The 18,778-nt window shown below is 40.0% G+C and overlaps 1 protein-coding gene across 7 annotated transcripts in view; it reads right to left on the bottom strand.

Moving 5' to 3' along the window:
* The window catches only part of LOC105838247 (homeobox protein extradenticle), an 82,209-nt gene that overhangs the window by 35,850 nt on the left and 27,581 nt on the right, over nt 1–18,778 (bottom strand). For all 7 annotated transcript variants that reach the window (XM_012683673.3, XM_012683676.3, XM_012683672.3 and 4 more), the window contains exon 3: nt 7–260. In XM_012683673.3, the coding sequence (XP_012539127.1) occupies nt 7–260 (254 nt within the window). The remainder of the gene's footprint in view (nt 1–6; nt 261–18,778) is intronic.

The raw sequence follows: 18,778 nt of genomic DNA on the forward strand, positions 1-18,778 counted from the left end.
ACGAACCTGCTCGTATTTTTCTAGTTCTTGATGATAAATTTGCCTAATCTGAGCAAGCTTGGCCCTATAGTCCGAATGCTCGATCGCGTTGTCCGGTTGCCCGGGTGGACCGGCCGCAGCTGCCGCGGATGCTGATGCGGCGGCCCCCGCGCCACCACCCTTCTCTGGTCCGGCGACTCCCTCGGCGATCAGCATATTATCCAGTCTCATTAGCTGTGGATCTGGCGGCTCTTCTTCTTGCGTGTTTCTCAGCGACAAAACTGAAAACAAACGAATGTTTCATGTGAGATAAAGTTGAAATTATACTTTCGTAAAAATGTAAATACAATATTGGAAAAAATAATAATTTTTTGTAGTTTTCAAAGAATTATTATTTTTTAAAAAGTCGTAGCAAATCATCGAGAGTGCATTTGCTAAAATAGTCACTACACCAATAGAAATGTTTTGTATTAACAATCAGATGTTTGGTTATATATAAAAACATCGTTTTGTTAATTGAAATGTTTTGCCATGTTAACAAAATATTTTGAGTAAATAAATACAATATTATTGTATTACAATTTTTTATTATATATCAACTAAATGTCTGATTGTTATTATAATAAAACAAATTCTCTCAGTATCAATGTTTAACATATAATTAAATTTTTCTCATAAAAATGCAATCAATCTTCACTTTAAAAAATACATAAGTACCAGTTCAGATAATATTATGTAAAAAGTTGGATTTTATTCCAGCACTTTTGTTTTAAAATAGAAGTACCTTAAAACACTCAACATATATTTATATTTCGACCGTGTTTCTTCAAAGAGAACGTTCTATGAGAGTAAAGTTTTTCAGACCTATACTACTGAACGAAAGCAACCCATGTAAGGTTTTCCAATTGACCCAGTAATGGCCCAATACTGATTACCGTAACGCAATACTGGCACAGTATCGGTAACAATCTGTGACAGTGTCGGATGATAACTTCAGTCCAACACTGGCAAACAATATTGATTCAGCACTGGTCAGCACACAAACGGTCCAATACTGGGAAATAGTACTAGTCAATGGCCAGCTATTTACCAGTGCTGATTCAGTATTGGCTAATATATTCTTGGCCAATACCTGATTGTCATAGCATTGACCAAGCATTGGCTGCTGTATAGGGTAGCAGCTGATTATTTGTCAGTGCTGATTCAGTATTGGCTAATAGAATCTTGGCAACATCTGACTGCCGCAGTATTGGTTAAGCGTTGGCTTCATTGTCACTGCTGCTACTACACTGGCGACCCTACATGGTCAGTGACGTAACAAAACTATACTTGGTTCAGCGAGAAACACCGCTCGCAGTAGACGAGTTTTCGTCCGGTTCGCGCAGGAGTAACCCCCACCACATCGTCTTACTGCTCGTACTGCTTGCCAGTGCTAGCAGCAAATAACATGAAACCACCAAAATCGATAGTTATTAAAATATTCGTGAAAAAGTTCGATTTTGCGCTACAAAGGCATTTTTCAACTATATTGAAACACCGTTTACAAAGTTTTATGATGACAAAACCGTGGAATATTCCCAGATGTTGGGAAACATCGTCTGTGAAAAAAAAAAAAAACGCCAAGGAGTAACAAATAAATATTAGCTACTTTTTTCTTTTAAAAGACACAAATCGATACAGTTTGTCGAGCACAATTTGCAACAATTAAAGAGAATGCAATATACAACGTGTGTATGATACCTAACCTAACCTAATAGTGAGATAGTAGCCATGGCATCAAGTAAGGTGTTATGTCCTCCCCACTCTGTCCTACTTATGCGCGCTCCAAACGGCATCTCTCGCTGAACCAAGTATATATTATAAGTAGATAAATTTATTTTAATACGAGGAAAAAACAAAATTCTTTGATTAATTTAACAAACAAAATTAATTAAATAATTTTAGTTTTACATAATAAAGAATTTTATTCACTAAATTTATATGCTGATACCAAATTTTTCAGCCAAATTGGTTTATTGCGTCAACCAAAGCATTTATTTGCCAATATCTAAATAAGAGATTTAATTGATTCAATCAAATTCTGTTTTATTTAATCAAATGAGTTTTTTAGTGCAGATACAGCGGGGAATATATCTACATGTACTTATTCGCGTAAAAATCCAATAAGCCGCTCGCATAGCGACCCCGGGTTTCAGGGTCGCGCGTTTGTCGATCATAAAAGAATCAATTTTGCCTTTGGCCATCTCCCCGAGCATCCCCGTCAGTCTTCCTCTCGTCTTAAGGGCCCGTTGCACGCAGTGGTTTAGAACGGGTAGTTCTCCGCGATGTAACAGCGGTTTTATTGTACTTTTACGGCACGTGATGGAGCTGGACGACCCATAAAACCACAGAGCGAGGGACTTTCTATACCCCAGCCTTTCGTATACCCCGGTTTTTCCCACTACCCTCGCGCGAGGCTCCCTGCCGCCACGAAGATGTAACCCTGTCGTCTTAGACAGTTAGCACCCTCACCCAAGAGGCAAACGCTGGCATGCAAGCCAGACGAACGAACTCAGTTCGAACTCTTTCTTTGATGAAGCATCACGAAAAATCTCTTCGTCAAAGAAAGATTAAATTCTGCACGGATCGTACAAGGTATTATGATTATAACAAAATTATATCTAGTTATGACGTATTAACAGATTGCGGCGAATATGATAAAATAAAAAATACAAAATATACACGGAAAAAACAATTATGGTTAAATTAATTAGATATGTTTTGTTGAGCATATTTCTAAATAAATATAATTTCTGATTATTACAATCAAATCTTTTAATATAAATCAAATTACTTAAATATGACAATTATAAGGATTTGATTAACACTTTCTGATTAAAGGTACAAAACTTTGATGCATACGCGTAACAATACGCGTTCTATAGCAGCGTTCTATTCCTCATAAGAGACCTACACAATAGAATAAAAGGCGTATTTTATATTTTTCATCATTTTTAATGTTCTAATAAAATGATTTCTATTGTAAATTCCGAAAATTAAAGTTAAAAGACGAAAACAAACGAGAAGTATATCTTGATACCATTTTCAGTTGTGTACAAAAATTAATTCAGAAATCTAATATTTCCTACAAAAATTCTAACAGACATATTAGTTGAATTTCCACTCATTGCAATCAGATTTTTTGTCAATGTAGCCGGAATCGGGATGTTCGCAATCAAATTTGTCTAGTTATCTGCAAATTTATCTGGTTATTTCAATATAAAGATTATGGATCGTCCATAATTTACTAAACTGAGTACCAAACTCGGATTGTTAGGTATATATCCATATTTCAAATTAATTCAATCAATTTTTTTTTAGTGCAGCAAAATTATATCTAAAAATAGAAAGAATTGGAAAATTTAAAAAAAAATTCATTGGTAATCTTTGAAAATAAAAACCGAGTTTACAAAATTGTTTTGTATTTGTTATTCTCTCGTGAATATATTTTGTCACCATTATTTTTTTAATCCATTTGTAAAATAATTTTGGATTGTTATATTCCTTCGGCCTCAGTGACTTTATGAATGAATTCGCGCTTGCAGTTGCCCGAGTTCGCTACTTAAATTCGTTGAAAACTTTTCTCGTCCGCCACTTTTCGCCACGACTCGCGAAAAAAGTCCCCGGAGACATGAAGGAAAGGGGAATGAACGAGACTTCTCGTGGACTCGCGGAGGCGTGAAACGAATGCGCGGAGCTAATGCATTTATACGAAGTGTAACAATTATGCCAGACGGAAGAGAAGGGCTGGAGTTCTGTTTCTTCGGCAAGACTCTAGGGGGAATCTCTAAAGTCGACGTATTGCTTTAAGCGACAGGAGGACATTTCTTCAAGAAGAACATCGCAGAATTTGTAAATAACGTAATTTCCGTGTTTCGGGGGAACTATTTAAAAAATAATTATCTTGCAATTACAGTTTGTAGAAAATATCTTTTGCGGGAGAAAAACAAAGTAATTTATGATATTAATGAGACTACGTCTGTCACTTCCAGACAGAAGAAGCAATAATCCAGTTATTTTCCAGTGGCGCTTTAAACAAACAACACTGAAAATTCAATTATTGTACAATGGCAAAAAGTATGGTCATATATCGAACGGGCTCCGGGAAAGAAGTCAAATAAGTTTCGAAATCGTAGCACGTCCCGTGATACTTTCAGAGAGGAGGGCAACTTAAGAAGGGGTTAACGACAGTCAACGCAGCCATTAAAACTTCCGTGCAGTGCTGAGAACTTTTCACGGCGCTGTGGGTAATTAAAAATGAAAAACCTTCGGACGGCGCGGCGTCGCTCGCCGAAGGCGGCGGAATAAAACGTCGGTTTACGGCGATGCGGAAGAACTTGCGCCATTGAAAGTTAAAAGGCCAAGCAATTTCGATCACTGATACGAGCGCTCGTTCTAAAGTAGAAATAAATGTTTATCTTCCTTCTTGCCTATGAAAACATTATACCATTTCTTATCCTTTTGCGAATTAAAAAATTAATTATTTCGAATTAAATTATATCATTTTTATTCCTTTTTTAATCTTTTTATGATTATATTTATTTTATGATTTACTTATAATATAATTTTTAAAGAGATATACTTGAAAAAAAAGAAAAACTTCACATTTTTAATATCAGTAAATAGTGCTCAATAATGCACCGAGAAAAAAATACTTGCAATAACCGTAATATGACTATAATTTATAGTAATTTTTGGACGCGATCACTATTTTTATGGAGTTATTTAATAATAAAAATTTTATTTTTATAATTCTACTAATAAAAAAATCACAATAAAGTATGGTAATTTTAAATAAAAATTAGTAATAAAAATTAATATAATAAAAAATATCAAAACATAAATATAGAAAATAAATATTTCTATGTATATAGTTAATGTAATTACAATGAATTTAGCGCATGGATGAGTTGGTAGACTATATCATAAAATAATTAGAGAATATGTAACTTCGCTCTTTATTCGTGTGCTTGTTATATAATAGTGTCGCGGTACGTGTCTCAGAGCCGATTCTACGCTTCGTGGATCGACCACGTTTTCTCTACCGATTCTTCTTGACTGTTCTTAATTCTCATCCATAATATTTTTCTTCAAAAAAAACGTTATAAATTCAAAGTAACTATCTATTGTTCGCCGCTGAGATTCCTTACGTTTATTAATTCTTACTCAATTATTCGAATTGATTTAAAAATATTATTCACCTGTGTATGTAAAAGCGAGAATCAGCTTTTCATCCGATTAGTTTACGTATGTACGAGTATATGTAAGAACGGCAAGAATATCGTTATTTGTATTAGTCGATCCAAGGGTGTTATCTTGTCTATATTCAGAGAAAATGTATCGTTTGACATGGATGTATGGCTATGTAACCGCCACAGTAAATATAATTATTTTGTTAACATTCGTTTACTTTACATAGTAATAATAACAGCTATAATTTGATTGAAACAGCTATAAATATATAGTTGGCACTAAAAAGAACTATAAATTATAGTTAAATTATATAGCATAATACTAACTTTTATTAAGAAAAATTGTATTTTTTTATAAAATAATCTTTATATTAAAATTAAAAAAATTTTTAACCGACTTAAGAAGTATATATTATTTTTTCACCTCCTAATAAAATTAGATATCGAAAGGGCTAACAAATTTGTGAATTAAATTGACGTCAAATGTATGTGTGCATATGTCTGGAAATTCTCGTAATATAAATTCTGCAACATTGTTTCGTTCCCTTACGTACCCAATAACGGACAATAAGAAAGCGTGTGAATTAAATGTTCTTTCAGAATTATTTTCGAACTTATGGGGGAGAGGACGGGCAGACGGTGAGATCGGGCGGGGGTGGCTGGCTTACGAGCAATAATCTGGCTATTAGGGGGTGTAAGGGGCGGCTCTGCGTGCTGCCACGCTGGAGAGGGGCCAGGGATGGCAGCAGCCTCCTGCGGGGGTCCTTACAAGCGCGTAAACTCAGTTTTACTAGCAGTTAACATTTTACGACTCAGACGGTCTGTTCGAGCCGTTTGCTCTTGCTCTCGTTGCTCCCTACATCTCTGCCTCTCTATCACATTTGCTTCTCTACCACTTTCTCTTTCCTTCTCTCCCTCCCCCCCTCCCCCCTATACGATTGACACATGTGCAACTCGCGAATCTGTATACCGGACACCCAGTATATAAACTCATGGCTAAAGCAAACGCTCGTCGTTCTCGAGGGTCGTTTACGAATGAAGTACATTAATACGACACCCCATTGAAGGGGGGCCTGCCTATTTGCAGCCTAATTGCACGACTAATTTGTGTGCCGCGAAACAGCCGAACAATTAAGGAAATCATGATACTGTGAAAAATAACGCGTTACTGTTAACGCTAACGCCTTCGACGAGTGGCAAATCGCAGATATTATACGTAAAACCGGATCCGGATTGAGAGCGAGCGAACAAACACGAACAAATAATGAATGAATGAATTGCCGTTTCAATGAGTGCAAACGGCATCGTACTCAAGCGACTTAAGTATATCACAAGCGGATTATAATTTCATGAATCAAAACCTCGCCTCTGGTCGTTGACCGCTTCTTTACATTGTCAATCGCGTAGTATCTGTAAAATCAAGGAACTAATTTCTAAATGGAAATGACATTTCAAGTTACACATTAATAGGAGATGTTTTTCCGGCAATTTTACGTAATTTATCCGGCGTGACGCTTCCAAATGAGATTGTAATTACGTTATATATTTGTGATACTTATATTTTATCATATTAAATTACGTTATTAACAAATTATATAATTCCACGCGTTAATTATAAGATGACACATAATATGTTTATCAATTAAAAAAATGGTGCAGCATGTTATAAAAAAGATTCTAAAGATTCAGGTTCAAATCATCAGAGCATTAAGCATTTTTCAAAGATTATATATGTATATATGTTTCTTTACATAACTTTTATCTTTCTTCCCTAATCACCATTAATTCTTATCATGTGCATCCTATTTTTCATTTTCATTTCAAACTATCTTGAACCGTTATTCTATCGATGACCGTTTCCTGACCTTTTATCCCGTTTCCTCGCTTCTTCATTAATTATTCTGCTTAGCCATATATAGTACTTTGTCTTAAATAACCCGACTTTATTACATTTAACTTTTTCTTCATTTCGGTATTTACATATTTCGTCCATATTTCGCAGCCACAGCAAAGGACGGATTCCATCATTGATTTTTCTATGCATTTTTTACTTTGCTAGATATTTGCTCTTTTTCCACTATATATAATTCAGACACCCAATCACCTTTCTACTCTATTCTATGCGCGGTTCTTTTTATTTTAAATTCCTATCTTCATTACTTGTACCTAGATATTTGAATATGTCCAGTTGGTTGACACAGTATGGTCATCAAGTTAATGGGTACTCTTGCCGCAGAGTTCATTATCATATATTCCGTTTTACCGATATTAACGTGGGGGAGGGGGGAATTCTCAATTTTCATAATTCCTATACAACCTCAGTATCAAATTCCATGTCATAATCATCTTGTGAAAAAATATATAACAAATCAAATCAAACGAAATAATTAATTTCAAGTAAAATCATAATACATTAATACATTTTTAATTTAAAAGAAGATTTTTAAAATTTTTATGTCGAAAATATTTGATGTAAAGACCTCTGATTTTGAGATACTTATTTTTCATGGTACTTATGTCCCTTTTACAAATACATAAGGTTTATATATTTCAACGTGTATCTTCAATTTTTGACAATACTTATGTAATTAACGGGATGTAATAAACAGTTCTCGTTAGCTTTTTAACATCCAGCGAGAATCGATCTTGTATTTTCTTCACGTATCCGCTACGTCCCCGTCTGTCCCCTCCCCTATCTGCCGTCGCCGCGCTGTTTTCCACCGCGAAAAGCGGGTAGCAGCCGACAACCCTTTGTTACCGTGCCTTATCTTAATTGCTTTCACGGGTTCCCGTTTAGATCAATACACACCGCCGGCGTTCTGCCACCGGTCTTCTCTGTTGCTTCGCTCCGCTCCACGAATCTAAATTATCCTGGGGTTGTGTTTCGTCGCACGCGGATCTCAGTTGCTAGTGTTCTCTCTCTCTCTCTCTCTCTCTCTCTCTCTCTCTCTCTCTCTCTCTCTCTCTCTCTCTCCCTTTCTCTTGCATATTTTAAGAGCGTCGGTTGGTACCCCGTCGTAAGACTCGCCGGGATAGCCTGAGTTATCGCACACCCGGCGTCGTTCGTGAGATTAGGACAGCTTTTCTCTACGACGTTGTCACTATTTTAACACGGATGTGGAAACGAGGTGTGGAAAAACGTTAGAATACCAAGGATGCCACTTTAGATATGCATCGGTGCGTACGAGCGATAAATACGAGATAGTGAAAACGTTATTAATTGTAAAATAACGCTTATAGTTATAATTTTGTAAATTAAAAAAGTACGCAAAATTACAAGAGGAAATTATAAAAAATTATTTGCGCAAAGTAACAGTTTATGTTTCTTTGGATGCGTCACCTTTATGCGCGGATTATATTACATATTTAATTTAAATGACCCAGCGCGTTTCACGTAATATCAAACGCTATTCCATTCCTTGGGTCATTTTCCTCATTTTCTCGTCTCCTTTCTCGCGCCTTCGTTCCCTAATCCGTACGGGGCAGGGCGAAAAGAGGAGGGAAAAAGGGAAGGTGGCCGAAATGGCTGCTCTTTTAATTCGAGGGTGAATCCCGGGCGATAGGGCTCGCTTTCCGAGAGAGAAGGGAAGAAAGACGCCGGTGTCTATACCCCCCTGGGATCCGATATCGACGCCCCTGCCGTAAGAATATACCGAGCTCTCCTGATTTACGAAGGAAATCGAGACGCCAGGCTCGTGTTTCGTCCTCCCTCGTTCGAGACGACGTGACGCTAACTCGCGTGCCGGTTTCGAATGTCGAGATGAAAAGAAAAAAACAACAAACGAGTGCACACGATAAACGCGCGTCTAAATGCACGGTGAAAAATTCTTCGTCGAAATTAAGTATCCCAGTAGAGATATCCTGTTTCCTCGATCGGATTTAATTCGAGCAAGTGTTTTAAACGCGCAATTTGGCTGCGTCGCCTGTCGTTTATTTCAATTTTTTTTATAGATGGAAACAATACGGAAAAAACAATCATATACTTATTCCGTATTATCACTACACTTTCATTTTCCATTCATCACGTTATTTATATGACTTTGTTTGTCGAGCCAACGGTATCGACATTGAGATCAAATTCGGTTTAATCGAGCCAACGGTATCGACATTGAGATTAAATTCGGTTTAATTCGGAGATTCCCGAAGATCCCCGGAATCTCATCTATCGCTCCGCGAATTGCCCGGCTATGAGCCTTATAAGAAAGTGACGGATCTTCACTTCGGTACCAGTCTCGCGCACTCCTCAATACGGAGTGCCAACCGCCAAATCAAGAGACATTCAATAAACTACAAACGAGTCAAACGAGAAGCCTTCAACATAATCAATCACGCCCGCTCTCCAGACGAGACACAATTCAATATAAATAATCTGAGGCCTGTGCCTCCAGTCGTGTCGACCGAAAAGGCCCGGAACTACACGCGACTATCTTCAACAGTACTTCAATTAATCAAAAATGTTTTGGTGAAGATAAACAAAATTTCTGATTATTATAAACACATATTTTGATATACAATCATTTAGATATGATAGCAATAAGAATTTGGTTAATACTTCTTGATTAAATCTACGAAACTTCTGCTACATAACAATACGCGGTACCACCAGTTATCACGTATGTGACATGCTATTTTTCGTAAGAAGAAAAATACATATTGAACAACAGAATTAGAATGCCCAAACAAATTAAAACTCATCTTTAATTAATACATGAAATAATAGAAGTGCCATTTCTCGGTCTAGACAGTTCTTGGTGCCTAATAATAATTTTTGTATGAATTCATACAATCTCCAATTCATGCAAACTGCGCGCCACATATTCGTCGGTTATTTTGAATTTTGAGAAATTCGCACTGATTCTCGTAAGAGTAAAATTTTCTCCCGCTTTAACACTCCGACGAATTATCCTCCTATAGTCACACCCACCGTTTCACCGATGTTGATCGCGGATTTATCGATGTGGAAGTTCCGGGTGCCGAGGCGACGAGAGCGGGACTTCTCGGTCGGGCGAATCTCGAAACTCTCTTTCTGCCCGTGGAAAACAATGTTTTGCGAAGTTCGGCGCGCTCGTTCGCGCGTATATCTCCTGCTTTATGTTGCTCGCGGGAGAGGGAGGAGAGCTTCTTTTCGGCGATTTCTTTCGCGCTCTGGCAATTCCGTGCTCTCGCCGCCCAAAAAAGGATCCCGCGCGCGAACTATAGTATTTCGCCTCGCAACGCTTCGCGGATGTTTTTCCAGCATCGACGTCGCCACCCTGCCCGTTCGTTCTTTCGACCCCCGTTCTCTATTTCTCCATCTTACGACTTGAATTCGCTCGACCATATCTTCGCCATGTTCCGCCCGTCCAACTTTCGACCGCCACCCGCCTTTCCCCTTTTCCTTCTATTATTTTTCTTCCTTTTTCCCAGCCACTTCCGCCGGAACACTCGTCGTTCCCTTCCCGCTCACCGTGGCTGCCCCTCCCGCCACTGTACTCCCTCAACCCCGTAAATCAAAACTCGATGCGAAAACGCGGCCAAATGTACACAATGCGCAACGCCCGATGTACCGGGTGTCCGGAACGATCGCCGGCGGCCATCGATTTCCACCACCTGGATGGGATAAGTGTGAAGATATGCTTCCAGAGAATGTTCGGCGCCCCGTTCTCTGTACTGCTTTGTATTATAATATAAATCTCGACCGCTCTTAAAAATAACATTTATTATGAAATCACCGACACCTTGATCCAACATCTAATATTGTATTATAGATGCTATTAGTTTTGCTCGTAAGTTTTATCATTTTATAAAATTTTTATTAAAATTGAAAGATGACTTAATGCCATTAATTAATCTTTGACTTTTCTTGCTCGTAGAGAAAATAAAAGCCCTGTAACCAGAAGGATATGCAGAGATCGCGGAGCATCCCCCTGGCTAGCGGTGAAGAACGATTGGAAACGGCGGCGGGGTAGCTCGCTAGTGGGGGTAGAATAAAATTTTACGGCTACGAAATCGCCCAATAATTGTTACGGCTCGCTTTGATCGCGTAAAACACATCGTAAATGTCGAAAGGGACGGGCCCCCAGTCGACAAGAATTACTCTTAATTCCCTTACAAAGATATAACCAACTATGCCACATTTGCCAACGAGATATACGTATCTTTGTGAAATCTTATCTCACGGTTTAAAAAGCAAAGATGTCACATTAAATCAACATCTGATAAAGTCGCCAAAAGAAGCAACGGTTCTTCGACGTTTATATGTGGCATGAACTTTAAGATATTTATCATCTGATTAAATTAATCTCTCAAATTCATTGCAATAATTTTAACAGTACGGTTGGTATTTGGATTACAAAGAAACTTATTACACAATATACTATTTTTCCCTATATATGGAAATAATATGTATGAATAAATGGCTAGTTAAGTTATAAGTGTAAACTAAGTCCCTTCTTGACATTGTATGTGCTTAAAGTAATAAATTTCTATATATATAGGAAAAAATAGTACTGTGTAATAAGTGCGGAAAGTCGCTTGTCTTCGATTCGTTCACCCGTACCAGCCAAACCGCATGAGTTGCAAATACTATTTTTTGTTACAAGTGAATTGAAAGTGGCAAGACCGTGTTTAGAGAGGAAGGTGAAGCCTCCCCCCCTTAAATAAAAAAGTTTAAATATTGTAATGAATAAAAAAATTTTATATTTAATAATATTTACCTTTGTATTGTGTGTATTAGGTATGTCGCGAGATGACGCGCATGCGAGTGTAATAACGAAAGAAAACATGTGAAAAATGAAGTAAACGCGCAGAAAAGTATTGCTGCATGGTTTACGCCATCTATTGGGAAAATAAAAACAGTGAAATAATGAATTATGTGGGAAAACTATTCCGTGGAAAATTGACTTGCCTAACAAAAAAGGGACCCAAAGAGGACGATGCACATTTCCACGCACATGTAACAAAAATATTAACACTACTAATAGTTTAATAAAAAATAATCTCTTGTTGATTCAATAACAGTATTAATAGAAAATACGTTCTAGTTTTAATTTAAAAAATCTTACTCGTTTAAAAAATCTAACTGCAGTTATTAAATTAACAATAGATATTTGTGGCAACTAGTGCGGTGAGGCGGCTAATTGCCCATAAGTGCGGAATATGGATGCACAAGCCGAAGGCAAATGCGTTCACCCGCACGAGCGAGCAATAGCCGACCCGCACATATTGCACACAATATTTTTTGTTACTTGTGTGTCGAAATGTTGGTCTTTGAGTATTAAATGACAGGTGAGAAAAGAGTTACTTTTGATACACAGGTAGCAAAAAATTCTTTACATTTACGCTGCTGTTAGCTAATGCTGTTAATACAGCAGTGATTTTTTCCGAGTACATGTTACTATAGATCGATATATTAGTACTTGGAACAATATGACATAAAAGAATATTTGAAACACTATTATGAATGGCAACGCCGTTAATAATTTCGGTTATACAGTTTCTCAAATATTACCAAGCCATTGTTCATTTCTACAGTCGAGGCGAAGAGCAACAAGTTTAATAGTTCTCGCATGCGGTTTTATCGCACAATGAATTTCTAAGCGATTACACAGCGACACTGCATTCGCGAGATGTATTGATCTTAGACTACCCGATCTCGATTACGTGTTTTGCCAATAATGTGCAAAATATGAACGGAACCGTCTATCGTAACATTATGTGGCACTTTCGAGGCATAACGAGATTGTGATTCTTATCTTAATTTATCTCTATTAAGCTACCAAGATCAAATCGGCAAAATAATATCGGACCTAATAAAATATTTAATATTCTCTAATACTAAATTGTATTATCAAAAATAACTTTGTATTATCTATTATTCTAGAAAATTGTACTAATTAATATAAATTTTGTATTATTAAGAAATATAAATTGTTAACTTTCTCTATAAACTATTAATTTTCATTGACACAAATTAGAATAACTTTTTTATTAATTTTTACTTTCATTTTTCCTTTTTTTTTCTTTTTCTTTGAAGTCGGGTTTTGTCAGCTAAATATATTAAATTAGTAATACAATGGTTTTTTTTTATGGCACATAATATAAAAAGTAGTTACTCACAAATAATGTCGTTTTCTTTTCGGATTAAATAAACATTGCCATCTTATTCGTGAAATAATATTCGTAATTCAAGATGTTTTAAGCTTTGTCGTTAATTCTTGAATAATTTGCTTGGGATCAGCTTTAATTTAAGCCAACACAAAGTTCTTATCAAATCCAATGAGTCTTCTAGATTTTGGTTCGTCAAAAAGATCAAAATCATCGTTTTTAAATTTCTTAAACCAACGCTGATACGTTCTGATATCCAAGGCCTAGGACAACAGAATTAAGCTCTTATAACACTAGTACTCTTTCGTAACACAGGCCTGGTCCCGTGGACGCCCACGGAGCACGCGAGGAAGAGGATACACGTATATGCTCCTTCTTCCCACGACTGCTTCGTCTCATCCGTGATGTAAGAATACAAGATATAACATTGCGCATGTTAGTGACAATGGAGAACAATTGGGGCAAATCTTTCTGATTGACAAATTCCCTGCGATTTGGCAATATCATTGGCTTCTGGCAATATGGGATGAACTTCTGACCACTGCACATCCTCGGGATTATTACATCTTGTATTCTTCCATCATAATCCTATTTTTCTTTTCTCTCTTTTGAGTCACTTATCCCCTCAACATGGCTATTAGCGTGTTACAATATGTGCACGCACTCCGCGCGAATAGGAGAAAAAATGGGGAAGCTTGACTACAATTCGTGGGTCAAGCCTGTTGTAAAGCATTAAATGTCTAATATGTATCTTATCTACACTTTGACCTTCCATTCTTAACACTTAAGGGGATTCTGAACTGCCTCTCAAACTTGATTGGGATCGATAATGTAGAGTCATTCGTGCACATCATTAATTAGATTTCGTATATATTTCTTTTATACTTTATCATATATATTACTTTTATACTTTTGGACATTTTTTTCCAAAATTAAAGTACACATATTAATACAATATGTGAATTGGATTTTATATCGAGAACAAAAAATTTTTTATATTGCTCTATTTATCGACTTTTTACGCGTATATAACCTAAATTTCGTTTCACAATTTCGTCTAAATTAAGCATCAAAATTTAATTTTCAAAACTAGACACTGTTTGTTCTCGTCGTCTACCAGTCTGTGGATACAAATTTCGTAAGTACAAACTGTAAATCTTTTATATTAAACAAACATTGTTACGATGTGACAGCAAGTTAACAATTTTTTTCCGTTTTTGGTAAAAACTTTACCCCACAGACTGATAGTAACGCGTATATTTTCATTTTGGAGAAAAATTTCCAAATCTATAAAAGAAATAAAAAGATATTACAAAACAAAAATTATTCTTTTAATCGGTAAAACAAACAACTCCAGCATCCCCTTAAGTTTTTTCAAAATTTCATAATAAGCACTAAATGTCAATAAATTTAATTAGTGCATAGGTTATGTAATAACAAAGTACGTTCACAAAATAAAGTGGCACAATGTTTCAAACTAAAAAAAACATTACTTATAGAAATTAATACACAATGTTTAATAATATTAAGATAAAAAAAACATTAGGAACAGAAAGTCTTTAAAAAAAGAAAAGCTCTGTGATAGACACCATCGTGGAATTGGATGGCAAACAGTCTGGGGTAGTAATGATGGACGGGGGAGAATGGAAACACAGGCACAGGTTAGAGAAAGAGATGAAAAACAGAGGCTAGGGTAGATAAGGAGGCCAGTAGGGGTGACGAAAGGGGTGCAGGTAAAGTCCCGGGCGAGGGTGCCCCGGGGGCCAGTTGAAAGGAGACAGAATACAGCAAGACGGGCGAGGGTTTAGGAGGTTTTTTAGAACAATAATATGAATGTCCAAGTAGGAAAAGGAGATAGCTGGCGCGGGGCAAGGATGGTTGGATAAAAGCAAAAAGGATGCAAAAGTTAATAGTGTCGGGAGAAGGGGGATGGGGGAATCTGGAAGCATAGGGAAGGACACGGGTGTGAATATCGGGAGGACGATGGAGGGAACGGGGATGAATAGCGGGGCTGGCGGGAAAGTGGTGGGACAATGAACGCGGGGAGATCGAGAGGGGGGACCTCAACAGGGGCAGAAGGACCAATTGGGTGGGAGGAACACGGAGTCACCACCTTCCAAGACACCTAGTTATGACAAAGAGGGATGGGGCCGGGCGGAAGGCGAGGGGGAGAAGAATGGGAAAAAAAAGGGTAAGGGGGGGGATACAGGGTGAAAAGGAGGAGAGTCGCGAGGAGTGGGAGGGGAGGAAGGGGGCGCGCAGCAGCAGCGAGCGGAGAGAGAGAGCGCGGGCGCGCGGTAGGAGAACGCGGGAGACGGCCGATCGAGGGAGAGATGTGGAAGATGGAGCGCGACAATCGAGAGTAGGCCCAAAGACGGAGGGGAGTAGGAAGAGGAAAGAGCAAGGAGAGGGGAGGCGGAGAGCGGAGCGGAGGATGGAGGAGAGGAGAGAGTGCAACAAGAGAGAGCGCCGGAGCGATCAGGAACGAGGCAGAGGACGATCGCGAGGCCGCGAGCGAGGAGGACGCGAAGCAGATGAGGAGATGTTAACGGGGCAGTTGATGGCGTCAGACGGAGGAGAGGGAGCGGGGAGAGCGAGAGAGGCGGAGATGGAGGCGCGCGCGCGAGAGAGGCGAAGCGCCTGGAGAGAGCAGAGAGCGAGAGACGAGGATAGCGCGGAGAGTACCGAGAGCGCGCGAAGCAGGGGAGGAGCGGGAGCGCAGACAAGAGTAGAGGGTTGAGCTCGAGAGACGTCGAGGGAGGGAGAGCGAGAGGCGAAGAGAGAGCGAGCGAGAGACGAGCGGCGCGCGAGAGAGCGAGAGCGGAGAGCAGAGGAGAGAGAGAGTCGCTAGAGAGAGAGAGGCGGATGGAGTAGAGAGAGCGAGGAGGAGTCGAGAGAGAGGCCGGAGGAGAGGCCGAGGGAGCAGGGAGAGAGGTAGAGATGACGCATCCAGCAGAGCGCGCGCGACGCGAGAGGTAGAGAGAGCGAGAGAGAGCCGAAGAGGAGATGAGCCCGGCGCTGGGCGCGTGAGCGAGCGAGGAGAGAGAGGAGCGAGGGAGGAAGGAGGAGCGAGGAGAGAGAGTAAGGCAAGAGCGGAGTAGTAGAGAGAGGAGCAGAGCTGAAGGGCGCGAGAGAGGAGAGGAGAGAGAGGAGGAGCTAAGATAGCGAGCGGCTCAGGAGATGAGAGGATTGTAGTGAAGTGAGCAGAGTACGGACGAGGAGGAGAGAGGAGTCGGAGAGAGAGAGAGCACGAGACTAGGAGAGCGAGAGTCGAGAGAGAGAGTCGGAGAGGAGAAGAGTAGCGAAGAGAGGGAGGGAGAATGACTGATGACGGAGGAGATTGAGAGAGACGGAGAGAAGACGATATGAGGAGATGAGGTCGAGGAAGGGAGGAGGAGAGGAGAGAGAAGACTTGGGGGAGAAGGAGAGATCGGGGGAGAGAGAGTACAGAGGAGGAGAGTGAGCAGAGAGAAAGAGAAGAGAGAGAATGAGAAAAGAGATGTAGAGGAGAGAGAGAAGAGGATGAGAGAGCGAGTAGAGGGAGAGAGTAGCAGGAGGAAGAAGGCGAGAAGAGCGCGAGCGCGAGGAGCATGATACGAGCTGTAGAAGAGTAGATGAGCGGAGAGAGAGAGATAGAGAGACGCGAGAAGAGAGAGGAGAGAGAGAGAGAGAGAGAGAACGAGCGAGAGAGAGAGAGAGAGAGGAGACGAGAACGAGAAGAGAGAGTAGAGAGAGCACGAGATGAGAGACGCAAGAGAGAGAGAGAGAGAGAAGAGAGAGAGAGAGTAGAGAGAGAGAGAGGGAGAGAGAGAGCGAGAAGAGAGAGAGAGAGAGAGAAGAGAGAGAGAGAGAGAGAGAGGAGAGAGAGAGAGAGAGAGAGATGAGAGAGAGGAGAGATAGAGGAGAGACGAGAAGGAGGAGAAGCGAGGAGAGTAGAGAGAGAGTAGCGCGAGAGAGGAGAGAGAGCGAGAGAAGGAGCAGAGAGAGAGAGAGAGAGCGAGCTCGGCGAGCGAGAGGATAGACGCGCCGAGCTTGCAAGTATAGCGAGAGCCGCTCTAGAGAGTCTCTCTCTCTCTCTCTCTCGTCTATCTCTCCTCTCTCTCTCTCTTCGAATCTCTATCTCTCTCTCCTTCTCCTCTCTCTCCTCTATCTCTCCTCTCTCTCTCTCTCTCTCTCTCTCTCTCTCTCTCTATCTATCTATCTATCTATTATCTATCTATTTATTTATCCATCATCTGGTGTTATCCTGCACCAGTTCTTATTCTGTATTTCTTCAAATGGCAAATTCGCATTCGCTTTGGCGTATCATAACATCTGCTGAATGATAACAAGAAATGTTCGCTTTTGCTGTTCGTTTGTAGATATATATCCAGTTTTACGCGAAGTTCAGTCGTTATGCCGTGCGAGAAGGAGCAGCCAAGAGGTCGAACCAAGAGATCTTTTAATGAAACGCGGATATTAGAATGGCAGAAACGCTGTAAAATGGTCTAGGCGTGCTATGTACCCGGCGTGTATAGCACGCACACAGACACGCACCCCTGCGCGCGGCTCTCTAGTTACGCGAGCGGACGAGACGTGAGCGCGGTACCGGCATCGGGAGACAGGCGCGTTGGTATAACTATGGAAGGCATCCGGCTAGGATACACATGCACACACGTGCACGTATATATGTATGTATGTATGTATGTATGTACGTATGTATGTATGTATGTATGTATGTATGTATGTATGTACGTACGTACGTACGTACGTATGTATGTATGTATGTATGTATGTATGTATGTATGTATGTATGTATGTATGTATGTATGTATGTATATATATATATATATATATATTTACGCGTACATGTATGCATGTACACAAGTATATGTATGTGCGCGGAGAAGAGTGTACGAGAGAGAAGAGCGAGCGCAGTGTCTCGAGGCAAATTAAGCCCCTTCCCCGCGGCTGCACTTCGGCATCGTTATTGAAGTGGCATTCCTGCCTCAGGAACCCTCGAGGACTCGTCTCGGCTTGGCGCGCACGTACACCTCGCGGCTAACGATAACCAGACTTTTTAATAGCTTAATAACCGCGGGGAACTCTCTCTCGCGCGCGCACGTCGGAAACCGCGAGAAGAACGGCTTGCGGCTACATTGGTGCGCCGGCGTCGGGAATTAAATCACTCGGAACGCACCCGGCGAGATAATTACTGAACGATTGCGAAAACGCCTACGAGTCGAGCTAAGAATAATCGTGAGTTCGGCGTGTAAACCTCTCTCCTGAATTTTGCTTCAATCTGCTGTCCACTACACTACGGCGACTGCTACAAGACACACTTATGGAATAAACTCGTTACTCGCGGTCGCAAAGTCGCGAGAGACCTTCCCTCGTTTTTGTCATCGCCATTCTATATGCCAGTTCGGAAACTTGTGCGTACACAGGTGCAGAGTTCACAGGGCCCTGCGCGAAAGACGAGAGGCAGAAGCCGTCTTTTCTTT

The sequence above is a fragment of the Monomorium pharaonis genome, chromosome 6, assembly GCF_013373865.1.
Source record: "Monomorium pharaonis isolate MP-MQ-018 chromosome 6, ASM1337386v2, whole genome shotgun sequence".
NCBI lineage: Eukaryota > Metazoa > Arthropoda > Insecta > Hymenoptera > Formicidae > Monomorium > Monomorium pharaonis.